Source organism: Telmatherina bonti (assembly GCF_933228915.1).
Source record: "Telmatherina bonti genome assembly, chromosome: 3".
Taxonomy (NCBI): domain Eukaryota; kingdom Metazoa; phylum Chordata; class Actinopteri; order Atheriniformes; family Telmatherinidae; genus Telmatherina; species Telmatherina bonti.
Genome location: NC_136621.1, coordinates 8,936,003 through 8,949,360, shown reverse-complemented (window position 1 = coordinate 8,949,360; position 13,358 = coordinate 8,936,003). Strand labels below are relative to the sequence as shown.

General features: G+C 39.9%; 1 protein-coding gene across 1 annotated transcript; it reads right to left on the bottom strand.

The window, feature by feature from the left end:
- Window positions 1–9,124: 9,124 nt before the first annotated feature.
- adra2c (adrenoceptor alpha 2C) lies at window positions 9,125–10,477 on the bottom strand (the record flags this gene model as incomplete). The annotated part of the gene is made up of 1 exon (XM_079238140.1): window positions 9,125–10,477. One exon carries the CDS (start codon window positions 10,475–10,477, stop codon window positions 9,125–9,127), a length of 1,353 nt encoding a protein of 450 aa, XP_079094266.1.
- Window positions 10,478–13,358: the final 2,881 nt, after the last annotated feature.

The following is a 13,358-nucleotide window of genomic DNA, read 5'->3' as shown; positions in this document are numbered from 1 at the left end:
TATAAAAGTTAATAACTTAATAAAATATAAAATGGGCCAATTACAATCCACCCCATCAAGCCCTCAAAAACTGTTTGAATTTACTAATAAGGTGGCTAAGCAAGCGTTTTAGGGATGGAAAGTTATTTTTCTGGCTGGCTTTGTTGCATTTGGCACATATGTGGAAGTTACCTTCCTAGAATTCAGCATTGACCAAGAGAATATATAAATAAATGATGAAATATAATTGAGACTTTCAGTGGTCAGGCAGTGATTTCTCCATCACTTGACATGGCTTTTATAGCTGCTGCTGCAACAGAGGAAGAGCTGCTGAGAACAAAGAGCTCAAGCCTGCAGGGACATAATTTTCTCCTCTTTAATTCATTTTGAATTCTAGATGAAGCTGTCAGAGCACTGATTTACAAAGTTACTATGAAGAAAATCTTAACCAACATAATTCATAAAATTGATCACAGATGAATTTGTTTAGTTCTTCTAAACAAAATCCAAAGAAAAAGAAATAATACATCCATCCTAAAGTTTATTTATAGAGCACCTTTTAGAGCTAATGCAAATGATTGACAGTATATACAAAACAAGAAACTATAAAACCAGTAAAAGACATTAAATGGGTGCTACAGCTTGAAAGAAACCAACTTCTGGGTTTTATATCAAGTGAGAGGAAACAGATATTAATCTCTGATTATGTGACCTGAGAGTTCTAGTTGAAGAGTTGAGGGACAAGACCATGCAGAGCCCTTTGGCAGATGGTGGGAATGAGAACATATGTGCAGAAGAAGGAGTCTTATGATATCCACTGCTCCAAATTTAGGTTGCAGCCTCAAACTAACTTGCCTGCTTAGTAAATCCGCTATATCTTGTGTGTATCTGTGGCTTCAATCAGCATCATATTGAGACTGTCATTATCTGTGTTTATCAGTTTCCAGTCTTCTTTTCCAATCAGTTGAAAAGTGTGACAGATTGGCAAATTAGCCTAATCAGGGAGATATCATTTTTCTCTTTTCTTTTTCATACATGAGAATCGTGCATTGAGATATTTATCTTCACAAGGTCAAGTGTGGGGACCAGGTTGGTACTTGGTTGGTAACTCTGGTGTTGATTTAAACCTCTTCAGGGCCATCCTGGTTTCAATGTGATGTCCTGCTTTTGTCATTTCCTTTCTCCATCCATTGCTCTGCAGTGTCATCCTCCTTTCTCCACCAGTACTTCTGCTGTCAAGCTAGCCCATCATAAGCTGGGATAGACCCCAGTTCCTTGTATCCTTGTCTCTCTGACCAGTATGAAGAGGGTATGGGAAACAAATGGACAGATGAATGGATATATGAGCATTTTACTGTAAAGTCAGCTGTGGCTTGATTTGCCATTACCTGCCCATTGAACCGTCTTGCTGCTGAAATAAAGTCTGATGTGTGTGGGGGAGGCATAGTAAGAAATGGATTTGGGAGATCAAGCTGAGATACAGACATCATCATCACTTCCCAGAGCGGATGCAACATAGCTTCAAAGTTAAGAAGTTTAAAGATGCAGTGTTGCTGTGGATGTTTATGAACACATTTTTGTCTAGAAAAGATCTTCTTTATGTAGAAAAAGCTTTAAACTCAGTAATGGAAATGTAATGAAATACATTATGAAAATATCTTCAGTCTGGGATGAAAGAAGACTTGCTTGATGTCCATGAAATTATGTTAAATAAAGTTGAGTGTTTGATAGATTCTGCAATTCTGCATCATCAGGATGGACATGAGCTGCTGATACAGCAAGTCATAAACAGCCCTGCTCAGAGCCATTCTGCTTGGTCATGAATGCTGTGCCCCTTAGCTTTCAGGGGATAAATAGTTAAACATTTGGCAGGCATAATGAGAGGAGGTGACTTTATGAGCTGATCTTGGTCAGCAGAAATCAGTCCAACACCCAGGTAAACTTTCACCATAATCTGACCCATGAGTGGATTGGAAGGCGTCTGGTGACTGCTGCCTCTAAAAACAGCTACTTTATTTAAAAACTAAAAGCAAACCTGAAGGAATCCTTTCTATTCAGTCGGAGATTCATTCAACAGATCTCTTTGTCAGTGGAACACAGGTGGGATTAACTGTGGTAAAAAAAATACCAAAAAAACCCACCCATATGGCTTTGAGAAAGCGCTGCTTATAACAACACAAAGGATAGTTGGAGTGTGGTCAGAAACTCTTGCATCTCTGGAGGATATGCTAAGTGATCCACTAGAGGAAGAGGAACATGAAAGACACTTTACTGCTGCGGGTCGTCACACTGAAGGAGAGCCAGAATATTGTTTAAGCAAAAAAAAAATCAGTTTTATTGAATTAACATCCAACTGTGTGCTTTGAAAACCTCTGATGTCTTTTTTTATTCAGATTTTATTCTGAATCTGTTTTTAGTAGGTGGGTTAAATGAAATTCAAAATTGTTCAGTAAGTGTAATTTAACTGCAGTTTTTGTTCATGTTTGCCTTATATTTATTTATAATCCCAGCTGCTCATTGTGGCCTTGAGTACAACTCCTTTGTGGTGTCATCCAACACACTCGGTTGCCGCCCACACTCATATTCACATTTTAAATTTAGATTAGATATTTCTTTATTTCAGACAAAATAACACAATTTAATCAACAGGTTAAAAAAGTAGCAAATATTATAGAGTCTGAAAAGGAGCAGGATGAAGCAATGCTTATGTATTCTTGCCCCCCTTTACAATTATAATCTTTTCTTCCTTGTATTTGTTAAAATAATCCCTTAAATAGTCAGTTTTGTTTTTTCTTCTTTTTTTTTATGGAAAAGCAATAAATAAATGCAAAACATATTAAATATAGGCATGTACACATACATACTCATGTACACAACTGCATATATACATATATACATTTAAAGATATACACATATACACATGCACATACAGGCACAAAGCAATGACATATATACCTTTATAGGTGATCATACACCTATCAATATATTTGTACTCGCTCAGAAATCTGCATATTTACATAAAAACTTAATATTGATATAATTAATAATTTTTTGTCATTAGGTCATTAGGTTCATCAAAAATGAATAAACAATCTGTACTTTTTTGTTTACTCTCATGTTGGAAGTGGAAAGTATGGTCCAATGCCAGCACATTTTTCCCATTGTTACCTGAGGAAAGTTGCTCATTTCTTTTCTTTGTAGACTATATATGAAGTGCATAGGTTGGTCAGCATGAACTGCTTGTGTGAGAAACTCCATGTTCCTGAGCAGCTGGAGGGACAACGAATTAGTACTTTAAACAGCATTAAAACAAAGCAGTAAAGGTCCCTTAGCTGCCTTTTCACTTAGCATTTTAAAACCCATTTATTTCCCTGATGGTTATAAAACATCTGGAACATTTTCATTTTCTGCTTTATAGTTTTGATGCAACTTTAACCTTTAGCATCAGTCTCACTGCAAAGCTGATATCACACAGGGCCTTGCTCATAGAATAGATGTCTGAAATATGTGGCCAACAAACCCAAATGTTTTCAAACTAATGCCGCTGAGCAAGAAAATAAACAGCATCCATTGATCCAAGACGGCCGAGGCTCGAGGAAAGCTTGGAAATGCCATTGCAGCCCAACTTTATTGAGACATGCAAGAAACAAAAACAAAATGCAATGCTCTGAAAAGCAGCCGTGGATCATGTCTTACCTGCGGCGCAAACTTTAAATGGTTGAGGTAGACAGCATCAAGGACGGGATTGGATGCACTGCAAGGAGAAATTTACCACACAACAAAATCTGAGAACTATGACATGATAGTGGCCAAAGGAGCTGGAAAAGTCTCACCAGTTTAAAGACTATTAGACTTTTACTGCTCACTTTTTTTTTGTTAATAAATTAATAACCAAGCATATTATGTTCTCTATGTCTCTCTAGATCTAAAATGATTTTGAGAAGCACTGTGGAGTGATTCCATTTAATATTACATATAAAGTTAAATGGTAAAAGTGGTAATGTCAGTGTTGCACAGGAGAGAACAGGCATGCATATTGTGCCAGCCAATACCAGCCACATCCTCATCAAGCTACAAAACATGAATATATGCACTGCTTCTAGGTTGATGGAGCCAACATTCATCAGGAACTGCAAATTAGCTACTCAGTTAAAGCACAAGCAGAAAGTCAACGTAATGTTGATTCTCTGAGGTCAGATGCTGGTGGAGAGTCACTTTTTATCTTACTACAGTGTAAACCAGCATGATGGCAATCTTCCAGCAGCTGTTACTCAAGCTGACACCAGCACAACTGGTCCAGGGAGCATTTCTGACTTTTCCTTAAAGAGCTTGTTCTTCTTTAAAACCACATAAAGATTCTGGGCTGATATAAAGCAGAAGTGGGTCTAAATATGAATATGTATTAAAATATTAACATGAAAAAAAGACTGAGGTTTTTCTTTTTTCCTAACACACCAGCATGGTGACATATTTCCATGTGGCAGCATGTGGTGTGAATTTAATGCTTCCCAAACCCACAACACAATGTTTCCAATGCAACTGTCTGATTCCTGTGCAGAAATATGCAAAAGATTCACTCTATAAGTAGAAAAACACAATCCAGCAGTAAATGAAGATTTGAAACATGATTTAAGAAATAACTTATAGTTACTTTCTCTTATCATGAAAAGATCATTTAAAATATTTATTATTTCAAGTCTGGCAGTATTTGTTTTAAGGCTACATTTTTCATTCAGAAATGATGAATTTTCATCTTAAAAAATGTGTCCTTGAGTTCAAGCAAATGTGACAGAAAATATTCTGTAACTAGCAGTTTACACATAACCTGAGCCATATCAGTAGAGCAGTGTAATGATATACTGACTTTAGTCAGTTTATATATATATATATATATATATATATATATATATATATATATATATATATATATATATACACATTCTTTAACAGCTCATTTTTCTTTGCTAATTAGTATGGCCTGTTACTTCCTTTTATTAATGTTATTAATGTTTAGTCATGTTTAATTGAAAATTAATTACAGTACTAAAAGTAACCCATTGAAAGGTTATTGTACAAACTGGGGAACAAAAGCCTCATTTCAAATTCTTCTATAAAGAACATTAGAGCTAATAAAAACCCACATCGCCCACACTATTAGGTGTAATCACCACTACTGTCACTGCGAGGAAGATGCAGATGGAGTTCATGCTACTGACACTTTTTTTTGTCAAGCAGGTGGAAAACAAGTTCTTAATTTCAGAAACAAAACTTCCGTTTGGTAAGACATAATGTCTGTGTGTACCTTGTTGCTTTCATAAACCAGAATGTTGCCAAACAGAAAAGTTTCTACCAACAGCACATAAATACTTGTGAAGTTTTTCTTGTATTTCCAGTAAAGTGCTCAGTTTTCTTCAGCTGGACTGGTCAATCTTCACTTTACCGTCCCTCGTCTGCTGCTGTCTCCTGCAGCCAAGTATCTGTTCAGCCATGCACCAGGTTTCCTACGACTGCTGCAGCTGCCGTGACTAACTGTGAAAGCAGCTCTGCCCCTTCATGGTGTGACCTCGTTCACACATAGATAAATAAGAAAAGGTGTGTCACATTTTCATACTAATAAGGTTTATGCAGTTCCAATTATTATATGACTTATCTTTGTTTTAGTTTTCATCATTATTTAAATGAAATATCTTTAAAAATATTTTGGGGGGGAGGGGTCTTAATGTAGCTCATTCATTTTAGTGGTTATAAGCCCAGAATGCTTTTCAGTGCGTTTTTTTATTTGTAGAGTGGTGATGGACTGGGATCAATACCCTGCCCTGGCATTTGCAACAGACCGCTGCTTATTTCCAACCCAACACCAGTTCTACAAAATGTTAACACAAAAGCTTAAAATGAAACCCTTCAGACTGACTAGCATGCAAAACATCACTAAAAAGCAACAAAAAACAGCGACAGTTCAGCCAACAACTCTGCAGCTGTCTGCTACGATGCCCTCCAGTAAAGGCACATTCAGCCAAAATATGTTAGAGTAATAAGTTGGCTCCACCTACTTACAAAAACTGTCATCTTGTCTAAGATTACACTCAAACAATTACTGAATGTGTCTGTCTTCACGTTATGTCTGCCACATCCTGACAAATCACATCCATCTCAGAGGTAACAAGAAGTGACAGATTATTTATTCATTTGGAGTCAGAGTGTGTGTTGAGGTTTGGAAATACACGCGTGAACTGTAAATGTTTGACTCTTTCTTCTTGATCTCATTTCCACCACACCTGAATCAAATGAATGGATTGTTATCAGGCCTCTGCCAAGCTGAATGACATGCAGAAGAGGGATTTAAGCTATTTGATTCTGGTGTTTTGAACCTAACGTGAGAACCGTTGCTCGTCGGCCACACTGCCAGGGGAAACAACATCTGGATGGTGGATCTCCATGTCAATAGCCTGTCATGAACAGCTCGATTTCCAGATCTGAACTCTGCTGAAAACCTCTGGAATGACATCAGAGGTACATGGATGGTCACAAACCATCAAGCGAAAAGAGCAGGACATTATCCAAGAGCAGTTTCACTATTTACAGCAGCTGTTTTCCTTTCCTCCTGATCTGCACGCATCCCTCTCTATAAAAGTCAAATTATTTTCCACTCAACCACAGTCATGCAGCCTTTCTGGCATTTGCTCACTTTCCATCACAATTACAGGATATTCAGTCATTTCTTTCAAAATAGATGGCGCCAAAATGTTTTTCTTTCCTAATATAAATCAGTTTAATTTAGTGAAGCTCAGGTTTAATATCTCTTAGAGTCATAGAAGTGATGAAAGAAAGAAAGAACAAGGACAAAGAACATAAGTCAGCACACTCGTGGCTAATTTTTTATATCTAAGCCAGTGTTAGCTTAAGCTTCTCCGTCATGGTTAATAACGTTTTGCCAGAATCTGCTTTTTTGAACACATTAACACCTGACTTCAAAGTCAGCATGATAAAAGTATCTTCGAGCTGCCGTTCCAGAAATGTCTCGGTGACGGCAGCCTGGTGTTAATTTAGCAGAAGAAGCATGAGCTGCTTTCTTCCCCTCGCAGTAACTGGTGATGTTAGTGAGGTAAAATAGATTTACGTTTTACTGAACTGAATTCAACATACCGTCATTAAGGACATGCTGGTGTTTGATGTCAAAACGCGTGTTTACTTACTAATACACACTGAAAATAAGAAGTAGGCCTATTAAAAGACAGCTGACTTAGACAATAAATTCTTGCTTCTTCTTATGTATCTCATAGTATCTTCATATCCTATTATTACTCTTAAAACTATGGATATTAATGTATTCTTATTAATATGAATATTAGTTTAATTTAAAGTAGAATTTGTTGCAAATTAGTAGAAATAAAACCTTTTTGATTTCCTGTGCAGAAAACATCTAAGGCCAGGCATGATTTTAATCTGATTTACTGGTATTTCTAATCTCATATAACCTGTGTATTATTTTGACTAAGTCAAAATGCCGACAGCCAGGGAGGTGAGGCAAATAGGATCACACTTAAATAAGATGTAAGTCATATGTTCTGAGTCACAGCAGTGTCAGTGTGATATGTAAACAACAGCAACGCAGCAGGAAAAAAAGCTAAACAGATTAACAGAAATGAAGAATGCAGTCATGCACTCTGGCAGCCGTCAGAGGACAATTGCAGTGATGTCTTTATTTGATCTTTTTTAATGTGCTCAAAGCAGAGAAGTAAACATTTGTTCTTTTTAGAAAAAGACAGTTTAGTGAAACATGAAAATATTTCAGAGGCAAAAGCATTTTATCGTACCAGTACATGTGTGATTATGAGGCTCCACACAGTAACATTTTACTCTCTTCAGTTATTTACACAGGGAAAAAGCATGAGCCCTTCTGGCTAGAAAGATGAAAATTACAGCTGTATAAACACTTCCATGTCTGCGAACATCTGTTCAACGTGGTTTCATCTGTGTCAAGCGGCAGACTTTAAAAGCAGGCGACGAAGTGTTTGGGTTTTACTCTGGATGTAAGGCCGAGGAAATTTGTGTGGAAACCAACAAGATAAAGAGTCATCACACATCACCAGAGGGAGTCCAGGCATACACACACACTGATGATCGGACACACACACATACAGTTACTAACACACAGTTGGAATAAGATGCAATAAATCCTCCAGTTTGCTCTGTCACAGATACAAGTTGCAGTTTGTCTCTTCACACACACACACAGAAGCACACAGAACGCCTCAGTAACGGCCCATCTGCTTCCACAGTCACCGTTTATTCTCTCAGACGGGCGGCGGAGGAATAAACACACGCCTGGAAAAAGACATTGTTTTTCTGCTCCAGTCCCAAGTCCACCGTACACTTTGTCCTGATGTCGAGGTCCCACTTCAGCATCCCAGTTTGGATACTGGGATGCTCAGCATCACAGAGAGTGCTTAATCAGAAACATGACATTTTTGTTTTTCGAGGTGTTTTCATAGTTTTTCTTTCTTTTTTATTCTTATTTTTCTGTTTTTTGTTTTTTTTTAGTTTTGCTACTTATACAGTAAGCAAGGAGCCCCTTTGTCCCATTGTTCCTCATGTTGAGAGTGTGACGTAACAGAAAGGTTGGAAATGACCAAATACAAGACAGAGAGAGGAGAAAAGTACAACTGGTGTCACAAACAACCCTTTTATGGAGATTGTCAAGGCCTTCGCATTATTCTCAGAGAATGTGGTGTAATTAGAAATCCCGTCTGTAAACTCAAGCATCTCCTGTGGAGCTCATCCAAGCGCAGCCGCTGTGGCAGGCATGCATCACAGTAACTGGAAGGAGCTGCTCTATTTAAATGAAGACAGAAGGAGAAAAAAGGAGGAGAGATGAGCTGAAGCCCACATTGGATTCAGAAGGCAGTCAGAAAGGAATACAGTACCGGTGTCCGGTGTGGATATTTTCAGTTTACTCTTGTCATTTAATCCCATTTTTTTATACTTTGGATCAATCCTTTGATCTAATTAGTGTCCATTTCTGATTCAGTCCCTGAAAGTGAGGGGTGGGAAAGCCTCACAAGCTGACAATCAAACCATTTGGGACATTTAACTTTCTGTCCGCAGGGTGAAATGCCTTTCACAAAGCCAGCCATGCGGGACCTCCTCAAAAAGTGCGTTTCCATGACCTGCAGAGGATCTTCTGGAAGGCTCTGCGGAAGTCTTGGTTGAAAATGGTGTAGATGACTGGGTTTAGAGAGCTGTTACAATATCCAATCCAGAAAAAGAACTTGAATAGCGTATCAGGGATCTCACATGGCTTACGGCAGATTCCATGCAGGCTGTAAGAGAAGAAGAAAGGGAACCAGCACACAACAAACACGCCCATGACCACCGCGAGGACAAAGGTGAAGCGCTTCTCCCGAGCAGCAGAGACTTTCTTCCGGTTGACAGTACTCCGCCGTTTGCGGCGAGATGAAAACAGCTCCATGGATTTTGAACTGGAGCGCGACTTTCTGCTGGAGTATTTGGAGGCAGAGCTGCTCTTTCTGCTGGATTTCCTGTCTTTTCTGTTGTCCTGATGATGCTTTGAGGAACCTGAACATTTCTTTTGTTTCTCGTCTGATGAGCTGCTCTCGTCGAAGTCGTCGTCATGGTCAGTTGGTGGATTTTTCAGCTCGTTCGGTAGAGAAGATCCACCTGCCTGCTTTTGACAGTGCCCATTTTCACGTTCCTGGTCTTTCATACTCCCACCTCTGGTTGACCTTAAAGATCCAGCTAAACCCGGTTCATTTTGGTCCAGTCCGTTCTCCAGAGGGGAATCCATATCCCTCTTCTTCTCTGATAATGTCCTGGTCCTGGTTTTTGCCACTTGGTAGATCCGAATGTAGACCAAAATCATTATGACACAGGGAGCAAAGAACGATCCAATGCTGGAGTAGAGGATGTACCAGGTTTCATCATTCAGCATGCACTGGGGACTGGCCTTGCTGCTGCTCCTGTTCACTGATATCAGCGGAGGGAAAGAGATTACGGCTGAGATGAGCCAGACCACCACAATCATGCCTTTCACACGTTTAGGTGTTCTCTTTAAGTTATACTCTACTGCCTGCGTAACTGACCAGTACCTGTCCAAACTAATTGCACAGAGGTGAACAATAGAAGAAGTGCAGAATAAAACGTCCAGAGCGAGATAGATGTCACACCAAATTTTGCCAAAAAACCAGTAGCCCATAAGTTCATTTGCCAGAGAAAAGGGCATGACCAGAGTGGCCACCAGTATGTCTGCACTGGCCAGGGAGACCAGAAACAGGTTTTGTGGAGGTTTAAGAGCCCTGCTTGTTAAAACGGCGATAACAACCAAGACGTTGCCGACTATTGTAAACAAGATGAGAAAGCTGACCAGTCCAGCCAGACCCCAGATGGCCAGCTGGCTGTACTGGCTCTCAAGTGTGGAATTAGAGGAGATGTTTTTCTCCTCCACGTCGTCTTCCAGGCTGGACATATTTAGGAAATCCATTTTTCTTCAAACAAGGTGTGACTTTAGGTAAAAGAAATAAGCAGAAATAAGCAGAAGAAAAATCTTCTTAAGACATTGTTCTTCTTAAGGCGCAGAAATCTCCAGATAGAAAGACATTTTCTCCTCTGCTCCACCTGCAATCTTCCACATCCTGCGCAGAAGATTCTCCTTTAGAAAAGAAAGTTCGTTCTCCTGTATGTTGGTGTATTTAGTCCTTAGTCCAGAAGGCGCGCGCAGCCCAGATTTCCTCTCTCCTCTCCGCGTCCTCTCCATCCCGACTGCGCCCGCATCTCTCCACCTCCGCCTCCCGCTGTGTCCTGAAGAGAGGTTTGTAACAACCACGTGTCTTTTCCTCCCTCTCTTTCTCCTTGTCTCTCTCTTCCTCTCTCTATCGGTCTATTTTTTTTAAAAAAAAGAGAAAGCAAGCTTGAAGCTGCTCCGCCCAGGTGGAGAGAGGGACGCTTTTATTCCAGGAGAGGAAAGAGCAAGAAAAAAGGCTGTTTATGTAACTGCTGTCTGTTTCTTCTGGTGAATATTTACTTTATCCAGCTAGATCGTCTCTGCCAGCTGGCTGATTGATCATCTTTGTCCTGATAGGACTGATCTTTTTGTTTGTCCATGTCAGTATTAAGTCGCCTCACGGCGAGCTGGAGCTGCTCACGCAGCAAACTGACAGCCGCCACGACCCCCACCGAGGACGGCTGCCTGCCTCTGTCCTTCTGCGCTCACACTGGAGGTCAGTGTTGTTACAGTCAGCTCCGGAGAGACCAGCAGGCAGCACACATCCATGTGCTCATGTCGGAGAGATTCTGACTTGACTAAAAAAGCTTCAGGTTTCCTGAAAATGAGAGTGGAATAGCTGCAAAGAGCCTGTCAGACCTCTTTACAGGGAACTTTAAAAATCCTCCCTCCTCTGCTATACTGTGTTTGTATTGTAGTACTTGTGTAAAAGGATGAGAATCTTAGCTGATGAGAAGGGCATAGCTCTCTGGTTTAATCCCCATTTCCACTGAATGTGGTGTAAACACCAGTATCAAACAGGTCTCACTTCGTTTCATCTCCTTTGCTGGCTTGATCACATGTATTTAGGAAGGAAACCTGTCCAGACTGAGAAATCCGGGTTACTTTTACACCTATTAATGTTCCATAAGATGACATGTGTGTGCACACTCCCTGCTTCTCTCACTTTCATCCCTCACCATTCCTGCCTGCCTCCCTCTATATGCTCCTAACACACACACACACACACACACACACACTTGGAGGCTTTTTAAAGAGTAGTGCAGCAGCTCTCTGCCAAGGTTGTTCCAATTAAATTCAAGCTCTCAGCAGCCTATAAACAAAAGAAAAAGAAATATGTGAATAGTTTTTTGGTGGGTTTTTCTGCACTCCTGTTGCACCCCATCCACCCCAGGTGGTGCTCCCTCTCGGGAAAACCTTGTCTTGCCTTTGGTGTACATCCCGGTATTAAGTTCCTGGGCCAGTCCACTTATTGACCGTGTCTCCAAGCGAAGTACCTGCCATTAATCACCGAGTGCTCAGACATACTGAATTAAAGAGCAGCCACAGCCGCAAGAAATGCTTCAGCCCAAAGTGATCTGCATCAAGGCTATGAGATGAGGACAGCTCTGGGGCTTGTAGCAGTCGGACCACCCTCCACCCACCACCCAGCCATTCTCACAACATCATGTTTCTTCTCTTGGTGCCTTTTTAAAGTGAAAGAAAGATGGAGGCTGTAAGCCAACGTGGATGCACTATAAGCATATTCTGAACTGACAGACAATCCTTATTATAGTCATTAAGTTGTGTCCTGGGGCAACGACTCATATATACACCGTATGTAATTGGGCAACAGTGAGCAATCTCAGCTATTATAGAGCCCCTTTCTTGTTTTCCAACACTGAGCTGCCCTCTGAGGGAATAACTTGGCTTTTCCAGCTACTGGCCAAGCGCCTTATGGATTTCAAAGAGACTACACTAATTACTTTTATCTCTGCGTATCAAAGCTTTGTACTTTTCCTCCCAAAATCATTATCTATTTTGTCATGTTTTGTTCTTTTTTTCTTCTGAATTAAGAGTTTTTGCATATGTTTACAGTTTTTTTTTTTCTGTTGTCTTCTGCAAGTAAGTCCAACTGGCACAATGCAGGATTAGTTGAACTGTAAATAGCTGTGGAAGAGAGAAGCACAAAGATTCCCACAGGATTTTTAGATAAAAACAAACTGAATTATAAAAGGCGTGTTCTGACAAGCATATGTCAAACTTGGTTACTGTGCTTCATTACATAAGCAGTGTCTGGATGTAATGCAGGAGATATCCATCTTCTCTTTAACCTGCACAAACATACAAAGAGCATAAAAATGCTTTCAAACAGCCAAGTGAGAAGAAAGGTGGAATCTCCACAGAAACCAGAATAGTTAACCAATACCAGCAACTTCTAAATTTACAGCTTCCACTGACGTGCTGTGCTTTCCATTCGGACCTCTTTTGTAACAGAAACTATGGTACCAGTTGATGACAGTGACAAATAGCAGTGTAATCTGGGCAGACAACAATAGAGCCAAGAGCACTCGGTTCAGTGAAGTAACATTCAGCCCAGGGGAAATTCTCTGGAGCGAGCATCACCGCATACATCAGTCTGCTTCTTTTCTGGTTCGTATTCTTTCTCTGAAAGATTACCCTCCAATGAAAGGGAATGATATCAAATCAATACACTTGTTCATTTAAATATTGATTCTAAATAAATGGCCATTTAACTTCTGCAGCTTTACTGAATTTAACCGTAATAAGAAAGACACATTTTATCATTTATCAACCATGCTGTGATGCTTGATTATTTGTAGTTGATGTGAAGATCTTCTTCTGCATTGGAGGACAGGTT